This window comes from Xiphophorus maculatus, chromosome 20 (assembly GCF_002775205.1).
Source record: "Xiphophorus maculatus strain JP 163 A chromosome 20, X_maculatus-5.0-male, whole genome shotgun sequence".
NCBI classification, from domain to species: Eukaryota; Metazoa; Chordata; class Actinopteri; order Cyprinodontiformes; family Poeciliidae; genus Xiphophorus; species Xiphophorus maculatus.
Genome location: NC_036462.1, coordinates 18989212 through 19002976, shown reverse-complemented (window position 1 = coordinate 19002976; position 13765 = coordinate 18989212). Strand labels below are relative to the sequence as shown.

The following is a 13765-nucleotide window of genomic DNA, read 5'->3' as shown; positions in this document are numbered from 1 at the left end:
ACACCGTCATAAACATGACATGACACCGTCATAAACATGACATAACACCTGTCATAAACATGACATCACACTGTCATAAACATGACATAACACCGTCATAAACATCACATGACACTGTCATAAACATGACATAACACCGTCATAAACATGACATGACACCGTCATAAACATGACATGACACCGTCATAAACATGACATGACACCGTCATAAACATGACATAACACCAGTCATAAACATGACATAACACCTGTCATAAACATGACATGACACCAGTCATAAACATGAAAGAGTCTTTATGAATGTCTATGACTGTTGTCATGACGTGTCATTCAGTAAATAACACTTTTAATGCAAAGTTGCTGTAAAAGTTGCGTTGAAAGTCCATTAAAAGTGCCAACTTTGCATTAAAATGTCTTTATTTACAAAATAATACAAAGTTGGCACTTTTAATGAAAATTTTAAAGCAACTTTGCATTAAAAGTGTCATTATTTACCGAATGACACTTCATGACAACAGTCACAGACATTCATAAAGACTCCTTCATGTTTATAATAGGTGTTATGTCATGTTTATGACAGTGTCATGTCAGTCTTATGCACACTTGTCAAAAAAAGTGTTACCGACATGATAATGGTGGTAAGAAGAAGGGACAATCTGGGTCAATATTCAACAATAAACCTTTTATGACAAAGTTGTTTTAAAGAAAACAAGTTAAAACATTTAGACTTAAATAAAAAGAACATTTGAATGAAAGGCAGTATTGCGAGTCGTGTTATTATTTGCGACCTCTACACGACTTCCACTATTATTACTTCTCAGCACATCCTTTTCCCCAGATGCCTATCAGCAGCACCAGAGAGAAACTCTACACAACTCGTCCCTCCCTATTTTAAAGAGCCGGCTTTACTGTCGACGACTCCGCTCAACAACTCTAATCTCCATGTCGGGAGCCAAATTCCCACGAGAAAAATAGGACAAACATTCACAAAAAATGTTTTCCTAGTATTCATAAAGATGTATCTACTTTGTAATTTGTCAACCAGGAAAATGTTCATGTGATAACAGAGAAACATTCAAAAACAAAACATAGATACTACTCTCATTGTCCCATACCAATCATCTGGGATTATTCTGACAGTATTTTCTGTCAGCTCAGCTCTCATCATATCTGAATATAGCAGAGCTACTCTGTTACTTGACACTGTTAGCATTTAACACTGTACTTGTAACTTATACTTGTTCGATTCTTATGCTGCAAGAGGTCAATATCCCATCTCTGAGATAAAACCCCACTTAAGGGGAGCAACAAGAGGTAAAATGCTTTTCTGTTTTATCTTTTTTATGTCTGCGTTATTTACTTGTCTGGTTAAAAAATTAAAATGTGTTGCTTCCAGGTCAGTTTAGATCTTGGTTATTTTGTATCCTGTCTCCCATACACTCCCGGTTGTACAGCAATTATTTAAGGAATTGCAATATTAACTTTCTTTGTATGTAAATATTATTGATACATTTAGGAGATAAATAATGATAAAATGCTTAAACCTTTACTGTAATAGATTTTGACTCTATTTTAACAAAGACATTGCCTTACACACCAATTACACACAACTTTTTATTGAACAATGACAGAATAATCCATTAGAATTTGTGTTTGAAATTTTGACTGAAAAAAACAATTTACACATTCACCTAAACATCATTAATGTCAAAAAATTACATAAAATTTTGTGTGATCCCCATTTGGCCCAACAATTTATAAATAATCAAAGTATGTTTACTATTTATTGTTACAAAACTACATTTTGCTGCAGAACGTTGTGCATACGAAGTAGATAAACGACTAAACCTTAGACCCCACATATTATAGAACTAAACAGACACTAAAACCTACAAAATAGCAAACGGAGGAAATGGGAAAAAAAACGCAAATACTGCAAAAAGTAAGGTATGAAAATATTTAAAATGAATGTATAATGTATCTTAAGTTTACAGAATTAGAAAAAAGCAGTAAGAAGTGAAGTTCTAAATAATTGCTGCACACCTATTTGCACCTGCATGTCTTACTCACACATAAACATTATAACTATTTCGATCTTTTAATATCTGTGCAACTTGCATGATTTTTTTTTTCTCACAAAGCCAGCGTGGTCACAGAGATCAGTCACTGCAGACGATTGTGGCAGACAATAGACTTGGTGAGCTCAGAAGCTAATAAAAAGTAAGCCAGCGACCAAACATCAGCTGACGCTGGTTCGTCTGATCGAATGAGGAGGATTAAATGAAAGAGGATCTCTGCTAGGAGCAACACTGGGAGCACAAAGCGGAGTACTTAACTGTGTCTAGCTAGTGAAATACATCATAATCACGCAGTGCTGCTGTTCATTTAGCAAATTACCTCAGTGAGAGTTTTCAGATGTTCCTGATGTTGAGTCTACCTGCTGTGAGTTTTTGTGAACAATGCTTGTGTTTGTTTTGAGAGCATACTGGTGGCTCTGGGCTCTCTGGAGGCTCTCAGCAAACAAAAGTCCACCTGTTGGTGGTGTGAGAGATTTCATGGCCTTGATTCCCAGCTCTACAAAATCCCTTTTCCAGCCATGTTACATGGAAAGCAACTGAGCTATTATTAGCAGAAAAAAGCCCAGGAATTTTCCACCCAAACACAGGAAGATTTGGTCATCGCTTCATGTCTGACCGCAGGACGGCCAGAGAGTGGAGACACTGACAACCAGCGACTTGTTTAACACTGATGTGCTGAAAATACAACATTTTCATGTCAGATGTCTCCCTCTAGCTGTAAAAAGCTATAAGATCTTAGAAAATAAACAAGAATTTAGCAGGCAACTGCCATTTTTACCGCTGAACAGAGAAATATTTGAATGTTTTCTGCAGTTTGATGTTCACACACTCAATCAGTAAATGTTCAGAAAGGTTTACAGCAAAAATCAAACTGACCGCATGTTAACGGGGGATATTGAAAAAAGGACATTAGAAAAAGCCACTTTGTTTATTTCATGTAACAAGTTTTGTTTTCAAGACTGGCTTCTTCATGCACAACCCCTTGCCGAGATAAAGCTTTACACTGTTCCTGAGGACTTTTTGTTAATCGTGCTTTTATATATCTTCAATTCAGTTTATTATATAGTGCCATTGTACAAAAAGTTATTGCATCCAAGTAGGCCTATGATAATCAATCAATCAAATTTTATTTGTATAGCACATTTTCAGCAGCAAGGCATTTCAAAGTGCTTTACATCATATCAAACACAGAAACACAAAGCAACATAGAATCAACAATCAAAACACGACATTAAGTCAGGTTCCATCAATAAATTTGTAATTGATTACGTTTCAAATGCAATCCTAAACAGGTGGGTTTTTAGTCCAGTTTGCATCCATAGAAGGTTTACCTGTTACACTCCTACTGTGTTATATGGAACAAAATACCTATTGCTATTTTTATTCCCACTCACGATCACAGTTTAAAACGATGCAGACAGCATTATAATGGGCTTCTGACACAAGGCTCCGTACATCTCTTTCACAGAATTTCGAGCAGGGACTTCGCCGTCCCTCACGGATTTTTGTGCAATTCTATGGTACCTGTTAGTGTCTAGAATTTACAGGGTTTGTGTTACGCGCAGTGACCCTCAGTCACTCGCCGTTTTTCTTTCAAAATTATTGTCCAAATTTTGTTGGACAATAAATTGTTCCACTAACTATTGTGATAAACGATAATATTGATGTTTTGACACCATTTCAAGTGACAAATTGATAATGGCATAATAATGAAAGTTTGCCCTCTGAAAGGCCAATAAATTTTAATTTTGTAAAAAAAAATTTAAAAAAACACTTGAAACTGGATATGGAAGAAAAATAAGTATCATTCTTAACCAAACTAAATGACAACATCTACTTGTGGATGCAAAGTGTTTTATTGGAGAATTTTCACACTGGTGGACAACAAAATTTTGTACTATCCAATCTTAAAATAATAATAAATCTCCAAAATAAACCATGATAATCAAAAAAATTAATAAAATGGAAAAACAACATAAGTAAAATTGACAATGATGTCTATATAAACATAATAATAATCCAAATGATCAAGCTCATTTTAACTTATCACAAAGTTAATCTATTAATTGGTTATTGCAGCAGGCTTAAATCTTTTAGCACTGTAGCACAATTTAACTTTCCGATGACGACTCCGATTCGATGTAAGCTGCAGTTCCAGCTAATTGCAGACGTCAAACAGCGCAAGAAGGACGGAAACGTTTACAAGAGCTTTTAGGGAGCTGAGACAAGTAAAAACGTACTGCATATGTATAATTTAAGAGACAAAGTCCTAAAATGAAAGGGAATGTGTATGTTTAATAAATGAACCAGAACAGAGGAAAACTGCAGGAACCGCTGGACAATCATATATTTTGGGATGACTTAAAGTGAACCTCAACACCGCCTTCCTTCGAAGGAATTTTAATCTGCAGCTGCCTTTATATCAGAAGACCTGTTTATGTCTGTAGATCAAGATAAACCTCATAAACAGGATACACAAAAGATGTAGCGTAGTAGAACTAAATACTTTGTTTAGAAACGCCGATGTTGATGACTCGGGGTTCATGACTTGTTTACAACTCTCTGCTCACAACAGCGACAGTAGATGATGTTTACAACAGTAATTTGCTGTCAGAGGGCAAGCAGGTTGATGTGGTCAGAAGAGAGAAGTGACCCAGATCTGGTGCTCAAAACAGACTGCGAGAAGCACAGGACCCAGCCAAGCGGCTAATTGAGAGGACTTAAATGACTGCATGGCTGGAGAGACTGCTAAGTTATTTATTACTGCGCCAAGCACAGGCTTCCTCAGCAAATTTCATGAAATGTCTGTCAGAGGGAGTTACTGCTTCAGATATGCAGTTGCATCCCTCCAAACAGGAAAGCTGCACAACACTAAGACATCAACCAGTTTCAAGACAAGTTAATATTTATATGAAATTACCTTTTATATAATTATCACTCTACTGGAGGGACAGTTTCTGCTAAAAAGACCAGTTAGCTTATAGCACAAGCACAGTAATGGAGCTACGATCCCTTATTAATGGCTGCCACATTCAAGATGTGGCATTAAGTCGGAAATCTTAATGTGTACAAAAACATTGAATGTAGCATGCCTCTCTTTGGAATCTTGCCAGAAAGTTTAAATATTTCTAACAGAATAAAAACTTCTCAAAACTGTATCACATATTTTAGTACAAACTATATTGTTCTAATTCTAACATCTCCCTTAAGTATCTCGCATAAGATGGCTCTTACTTTCTAATTCTAATGGCTGTATTTTCATCTAATAGAAGGATTTCATGTTTGAGAGCTTAAATGTGAAAATGCTTCAGCCAGGAGATTTTGTCTGCAACCTTTGAATACCTTCTTTCTCTCTGGGTTTGAAAAATCTTGCAGAAACCCCCCAAAGAAAATTCCATGTTTATTATTGGCTGTCTAGTGTGACAGTGCTGCACGTTTACTAAAACTGGCTTCTGATTGGCTGATCAGGGCCTTATGAAGACTCCTCCCCCAGAAGCAGAATGAACAGAAACAAGCTTTACCCATCTGAGTCAGCAATAAGACTGATCAACTACTTAACTTTTTTGTTGTTTTGTTTTTTCCTGTAATGTGCTTATTCTGGTTGACATTCGTTAAGAGTATACCTCGATTTTTAATCCAAAGTGAGGAGCATCTGTACACCCTAAAAACCAGCATCAGAAACAAGTATCAGAAGATACAAGGCCAGCTTGTCTTTGCAGGAATGACCAACCCCAAATAGCACATAATATAGTAGATGTAAGTTAAAAACTACTTAATATTTTACCAAAATTAAAAAACAAAAGCGCAAAATTAATATACAATATTTCTAGCAACTACTTCAGAGAAAGACAGATCATTTTATGCGAATGACATAGAAACCATCTGACCAAAACTAAACTAAAATCTAAGTGTTCACAAATAAATTAAATAAGTTTAACCTGTTATTTCAAGCATTTATCAGCTAGTCATATTACAATTAATTATAACTCATTGTATAAATGTAAATGTCCTCTCCCCTCTCTCCCGTTTTAAGTGTTTTAGCATTTTCAGGATAACATTGTAAATAAGAAATTGCTCTTCATATTAACAAACAAGCATCTATTAAAAGATTAAAAGTTTAGATTTGGTTTAATACTGAATTATGTACAGACAGTCTTTGCAGCAGTTCCTGCAGAGTCACACATGCTGAATATTAAACATCAGCCAAAAACAAACTGCCTTAACATCAAATACAAGAACCAACATTAAGTTACGAAGGGGAATCCCATATTTGCAAACTCATTTCCTAAGCTGGAAAGCATAAAAACCTGCATGCCAACATAACATGCATCCGTGTCACTGACTCCACCCCACAGTAACAACTGATACTTCCTGCACTCTCTCTGTGGGGCCACCTTTCATCAACACTCACCGGGGCTGGTGTTGCTCTTCAGGCTCCCTCTTTTGGGAGTCTGGGATTTAGGTTTACTCTTCCCTTGTCCATTGCTGTTGGAGGTGGAAGATGACATCCTAGCACCCAAGTTCCTGTTACTACAGGAGCAGAGCGAGTCTGAGCTGTGAAGTGACCAGCAGAGGGGAGCATCCGCTCTGATGCTGGAGCTCTGTCTCATGGTGGGGCAGGGGAAAAGCAGGACCCATGCTGAGCTGCTCACAGCTCTGCTGCAAAGTTGGCTCCACCTCCTTCCGGCCAGCAGCGGGTCAGCAGGCGAGCAGCACAGCGACGCACTAAAAGGACGCCCAAGGCTTTCCCCGATCCTGCGGGGGACCATCCTCCTTGGTTGCCTTAGCAACCAGGGAATGAGCTTCCTGTAGCCAATGTGGTGAAATACAACCACAGAAGAGGCCATTGCAGAAGAAGGTGTGCTGCTAGCATGACAGCCAGCAATCCTGGTGACCAACTTGTACCCCAGCAGCTCAGAGCCAAGGTGAGTGGAGGACGAAAGTTTTCCACTTGTCTAAACTTAGAAGTTAGATCCACTTGGTATCATAAGAATCCCCCCGTTAGCCAAGAGAAGAAGGAGATTTAGATGAACAGCAGGAGATGGAGGGGAAAAAGCGCCAAAGACAACAAACAGAACAGAGAGGATAAGCTTAGAAACCGGCTTAGTATGTAAGCTAACCGGTGAGGTCTGCGTCTCTTTCCTGCTGGAAACTTCTGAGGGAAGCCAGGCAGCTGAAACGCACACAGCACAGGCCCTCCTGACTGGGCGTTTTATAAATAGGGACAGCCAATGCACAGAGAGGGACAGTAACACAACCTGTGACAGGCTACACGCTACATGCACAACTTTCTAGGAACATAATTGATCACACTGCTTGTCCAAATGAGTATGTCCGCATGTCAAAGCAAATTTAGAAATAAACCTTCACTGATTGACTAGATTTCAAATCAGTTCATCCTGATTACATAACTTCATTACGGGACGCTATGCAAAAACAAACAGCTCCAGTTTAAATCCAGTTACATCTAATAAAGCGATACCGATTTATTTCAATGCAAATTTGTGTTTTCATCAGTTCAAACCGTCGTATAAAATGTACAGTTGTCATTCACACAGCAGCAAACCACAAACAGCAGCCTGGGATAATGTTATCTGTAATCTTATCAGCACACTCCAAAACTTGTTACGCAAGACGGAGGACTTTCAAGAATCCAAACTAGTGATGACAGGATTACTCAGCTCTTAAAAATGTTTGATGGAATCAGTGACTTGAGAATCTGGGGCATGAAAAACCTAAAACAGGTAAAGATCCCCACCTAGTGGTAAGCAAAATAATGCAACTATTTTGCACTAGGAGAACTTATTTCTCTTTTACTGCCAACATTTCCTGAAATTAATAAATATTAATGCCAGTGGCCCTGTCTTCAACTTGCTTGCAATGTGGATAAATCACCCAGGAAGAGGAATTTTACTGTTCAACATCTATGTTAAAGCTCTGTTCATCTGTAGTCACAGCCCAGGCATTCACATTGTGTTTGCACACAGCCTCAAAAGTGTAAACACAGACAACCACTTCCTTTATATAAACTCCAGATCTGCAGTATTAATTAGACAAAGTAGACATTTACCAATACAGTGATTTATGATTCATCTAGGACAGCTTCAACAAACTTTCTACCATGTAGAATAGTCTACATAAACTATTCCACTTAAACTATTTTAAGTAGATGTCAAATAGGCTTCTATAGACAAAAATGATACATAAAATATTCATCCTTAAATATATAGCTTCAGAAAAGCTCTAACAAGAAACCTTTGAGCTTTATTGTCTGACCAAGTCAAAGATCAATCCTCAATATTGTTGTCAACATTAAAAAAAAAATGTTTTTGGGTGTCTGCAGCCTTTTATAAAATCTGACCTAGTTTTCAGAGACAACTCACCATCTGGTGCAACAGCAACAGCAAAAACAAATCAAACACACACACGCAGGCCTAATTTCATCTTAAATAAAAAAGCAAACTACCCTTTTATTAGTGAACACAGTAAATACTCACATTCTTTGGCCTGTAGGACTCAGAAAGGTTTCATCAACAAGTAGCTCCTCAGTAGCTTTTTCTCTGCTTGGTCAGGATTTGTGAGCACACATTCTTTTGCTAAGAATGAGACCACTGTGCGTATCACTGCATGCTGATGAGTCTTTTTTTTTTTTTTTTTACCCTTCTAGAGCACAGCCAGTGAAATTCAGTGTCTTACTTGCAGAGGCCAAAAGCCAGGAGAGGAAAAAACTGTTTGCTTTCTTTCTGCAAACTGCCTCTCCGCAAATATTTCTGAAATGTGGGAAAAAAAACTATTGGGCCTTGCCAAATGTAAGCCTGTTGTATTGTTTGGTTTTTTTTCTAAAACCTAGCCTTGATTTGTTATTATTCCTGATTCTGCCAGTCGTTACTGGCTGCAAGCCAAACTAGCTTGTAAGAGTTTCTAGCAAATGTTGTTTTAGAAATCAAAGAAGTTCAACAAGTCAAATGCTTGTAAGTTTCAAAGTATTTGGACAGACTTACGCACTTTAAACTCCAGTCAGATTTAGGTTTAAAGTATTTTTTAATATATATATTTTACCAACATGTTTCTTCTGACTGGAGGTAATGTTAGCATTTTGGAGTGGATCTGATAGACAATCTGTAGAAGGAGTTAACAATTATGAGGTGAAGAAGGTCTTCCTACCTCAAATACTTACAACTCATCAAAAAATACATAAAAAGCAACCAAAAAAGCAGCTCAGTTATTATAACAAGGGGACTGGCTGCTGTTTTATTTCAATAACTGTCCTACTAATTATTGAGATGAGTATAAATGTACCGTATTGTCCGCACTATAAGGCGCACCGCATTATAAGGCGCACCTTCAATGAATGGCCTATTTTAAAACTTTTTTCATATATAAGCCGCACCGCATTATAAGGCGCATAGAATAGCCGCTACAGTAAAGGCTGGGGTTACGTTATGCATCCATTAGATGGAACTGCGATAAAGGGAATGTCGACAAAATAGTCAGATAGGTCAGTCAAACTTTATTAATAGATTACAAACCAGCGTTCTGAAAACTCCGTTCATTCCCAAAATGAATAAACAGCTGTTGCTTCCTCCACTTCTGCACCATTGATTGTTCATGTTAAATTCTCTGGCTGCTGCTCTGTGGGCTCTTTGCACCTCAGCTTCCTCGTTCAGGGAAAAGCGGCTCAATCTTTTCCAATCTATTGAAAAAGGCTCTTGCAGGGCTTGTCCAAGGTAACAATTAATGATGTACATCAAGCCGAAGCCCCGACAATAAGCTGGAGAAAGGTTTTAAGATGTTGGCCTCGTTATACACAGATACGAAGGTGAGTTTTACTTTCTTTAAACTTTGTGGCTAACATTAGCTTTAGCTTATGCTAGACATTTTTCGTGTAAAAATGTGCTATTTAAGTATCTAAACATTTTTCATCCATTCTAACGGACAATGTTTTTACCTTGTGTTCAAGTATATTATGTGGTTTATTGTCGTTAGTGTCAGAGACCAAGTAACGGGGATTTTACGGTTCAGGCTTTTTGCTTCTGAAGCCTGAGGAAACACAACAAGCCCATAGCTTAACAGTAGAGCAGCTCTGGTGTCGGAGTTCTAGTTCAGCTGACGGTTCAGGCTCAATGTTGTTGCTTTTAGAAAAATATAACCGTGTTCCGTAAGGTCTCCGTGTTATTTCGCTTTATTAGTTTTGCATGTTTCTTGTGAAGCAGGATGGTGTTTACAGCGGTTTGTACAGGCGGATCAGTAGCTCGGCTGTCTGGCTCTGCTCTCTGGTTCCCATAAACTCTTTCAGGCTGAATACAGAAGTGATTCCATGGAAATAACACAGGAAGCTCTTTTACCTTCTGTTTTAGGCTGAAGAAGCTGATCCGGAGTGAAGTGAAGGCTGTAAACTTTGCTGTGCAGCGTTAGCTTTAACTGGTAGCGACCAATATTTACAAGCCACCGTCTTCTTAATTCAGGACCGCTTGGAAATCCATGAAAACTTTAAAGCCCATTATATTAGGAAGACAGCAATGTTCATAGTATTGTTTTATTTGCGTCTGAAATAAGACTTTGTCTTTTCTAGCTGTCATGGTAACTCAAAGCGAAAAAAGAGAGCCGCATTTGCGCATGCGGTTGTGACGTCAGCGCGGCAGGTGCAAAGAGCCCATTCCCCTGTTCTACTGTGTGACTGATCGCCTTGAGCTTAAACTCTGCGTTGTAAGCGTGTCTCTTAATAGGAGCCATTTTGGGATCTTTACACAAAACCCAGCGTGCACCGCTGGCTGCATCGGCGGCTTCTTTCCCCCGTTTCTTCTTCTACAGGGAAAATGAAGTTGGCGTCTGCTTTCCCGTTTCTTCTTCCACGGGGGAAAATGAAGTCGGCGGCTGCTTACCGTAGTTGCGAGACCAGTTGTGGCTCAGTATTGGTCCATATATAAGGCGCACCGGATTATAAGGCGCACTGTCGGCTTTTGAGAAAATTGAAGGTTTTTAGGTGCGCCTTATAGTGCGAAAAATACTGGTAAATAAAAACAAGTAAATTATTTTTTTCTATCTGATGCTCCTTTCACATCATTCTATCTAGAAAAGCTTGGTCACTGTCAGACACACTTCTTAGTTGAATCATTTTTAATCTAAATGGGTGACTAATTTTGAGTTCAACTGACTGAAAATTAATATATTTTATATTATATGTAAAATATAATAAGATTCATCTTAAATAATGATGAATAAAGATTCATCATTAAGATATGATATATTATATAAGATATAATATAATATATTATATATAAAATATAATAATACTAAAAATGCTATGACAGAAAAGTCATTTTTTCCATATTGTAAGAAAATAGCGTGTAAGAAATTAACATTTGAATGAGATATAGAGAAAACGTAATGCATTAGAGCATTAAGTACACATTTAAAACTTTTATTGCTTGAATTAAGTTGCATTACATTCCATTTCAGACTCAACTTATTGTTTTTTGTTTGTTTTTTTTGCTTCAATAACATTCAGGACATTTAAGCACAAATTACTATATTGAATCTGATTAAGTCTTAGTTGGATCTCATCTGATGATTGTATATATAATGAAAAAATACAACTGTAAAATAGGGTGATTTTTGGAGAGTGGGAAAGAGTAATTTAACTTCTTTCTTGACATCTGGTCAAAGTATGATAAGCTTAATTTCTAAATCAAGAATCTAGACTTCTACAATAAGCAGTGACATATCCTACAGACAAAGTCTGAGGTTCTTCTAAGCAGAGTTTTTGAATATAGGTACCTATACTTTGTAAAAAAATAAATAAATCTAGCAGTTTTAGTGGTCAGTTTTGGGCTTTTAGAGCTATGAAAGTGTCACTGTGTCCGTAGTAACGCTGTAGTGCCAATACAAATCTCGTTCCACCTGAAATTCAAGCTGCATAGACCAACAACCCTGGTCCTGAAGGCCCACTGCCCTGCTTTATAACACCTGAGTAAGATGGTTGATGAAAGCAAAAGCATGTAGATCAGCCACCAAATGAAATCAAGTGTGCCAAATCAGGTAAACATCTAAAACCTGCAGGGCAATGTGCCTTGAAGACCAGGGTTGGGATCCAGAGACCAAACAGGTAGCGACCTGACAAAACCTGGCTTTTGAATAAGGAAGCATTCAGCCATTAAGCCCTGAAACAAAATACAAATTTTTAAAATACTCAAATCAAGATGTGATGTAGCAAACTAGGCATAAAGCATTTCACTTTAACATAAATCATTATGAAAACTATTGCATTATTAGACCTGTTTTTCTCTATAACAAGAGAAAAAACAATTGGAAAAAGCTAACATTTTGTCCTGTGTTCTTTAGTTAATTAGTAACATAATGGCACTAATCTTCCTTGACTCCAAGTTCAGAGTATTCAGATAAATATAAAATTGATCTATAACTAATTAAACATGCCTGGAACATCAGCAGAACATAAAAGTGTTTTCGCCCTGTGTTGTGTGGTTTATTAAACATTTAGGACAGGATGTGTACATGTTGACATACCGTTTGACATTGTTGTGATTAGCCGCAGGCGAAAGTGGACCAAAGAAGCTCAAATATAAAGGAAGTGGTCTGAAAACACAGAAAGAAAGTTAACATGGTGGAAAGTAACTGTTCCTACAGAGTACAGCTGGTAGCTTGCTAGCTTTATCTGAACGCAGAAACTGCACCGGGTCATTAAATGTCATTAACACACTCTCTAGATTAACTTAAACGTGTTAAATATCCTTAAATACATTAACTTTCACTGTTCTGACACCTGAGGAATGTAATTTAAACTATTTCCTCATTTTATAATCATCCGAAATAGCCAATAAAAACAAACGTCACTAAAGTAAAGTATTAAGTAGACACCACAAATATATATATATATATATATTTCACCTTAGCTCAGCAGCTTCGTGGGTTTTTGTGTTTAGACGGAACTTCAGGAATGAAGTTGCAGTTTTAAAGGAGTCGCTGCAGTTTGTCTCCCAGAGGTTCAAAGGTTGACTTAAACACACCCAGAACCACAGAGGAGGCTGTCCTCTGTCCTGCAGGCTTAGATAAGGTCTTATCTACAGTAACTGGAGCAAAGCTGTCAAAACCCAAACATGTCTGCATGGACGAATGTATGATTGCATTTACCCCATAACTTATGCATGTAAAGAAAATGAAAATATAAAAAGCTCTTTTGTCACTGTAGATCAGTTTTGGTTTTTTTCTTTTATTAGTAGCATCATACAGTATAAAACAAATACGGGAGAGTTTTGTAATTTATGGCGCTTTTTCTGCTGGCTTTGTAACAATACATTTATTTATTTATTTATTTTTTTTAAGCGGGGTAAATTAAATAATGCAAAACTAGGTCTGATTTATTATGCTAAAAACGACAAAAACAATATTTAAAACTGAAATATGGAACTATTTTTTTAGTTTTGTGGTAAGAACATATGACAACTAATTCTCCTTTAAATTTATTTTTATTTATAAAATAATAAAACATGAAATTACAGTCGAAAGGAACCAAAAGTTTACCTTTTATCATATTTCTAGTCAGGTGCAGATCCTGCAGATATGCCATAGTGTCTGTAGAGGGCGCTGTTTCCGTCTGTACACGTCAAAGTATTTTAACATCAAAACATTTTTTCTATCACCTTGTAAGCCCAATGTAGAAAACTTTATAT

The 13765-nt window shown here is 37.1% G+C and overlaps 1 protein-coding gene across 4 annotated transcripts in view; it reads right to left on the bottom strand.

The window, feature by feature from the left end:
* The window catches only part of LOC102224109 (AMP deaminase 2-like), a 43597-nt gene extending 30521 nt beyond the window's left edge, over positions 1–13076 (bottom strand). The window contains exons 1-2 of one of the 4 annotated variants that reach the window (XM_023353435.1): positions 12984–13076; positions 12603–12671 (exon numbers count right to left, since the gene is read on the bottom strand). In XM_023353435.1, the coding sequence (XP_023209203.1) occupies positions 12603–12612 (10 nt within the window). In that variant the 5' untranslated portion in view covers positions 12613–12671; positions 12984–13076. Of the gene's footprint in view, positions 1–6489; positions 7217–8575; positions 8656–12602; positions 12672–12983 lie in introns of those variants that run through there. The other 3 variants (XM_023353436.1, XM_023353434.1, XM_023353433.1) reach the window with 3 other exon arrangements.
* Positions 13077–13765: the final 689 nt, after the last annotated feature.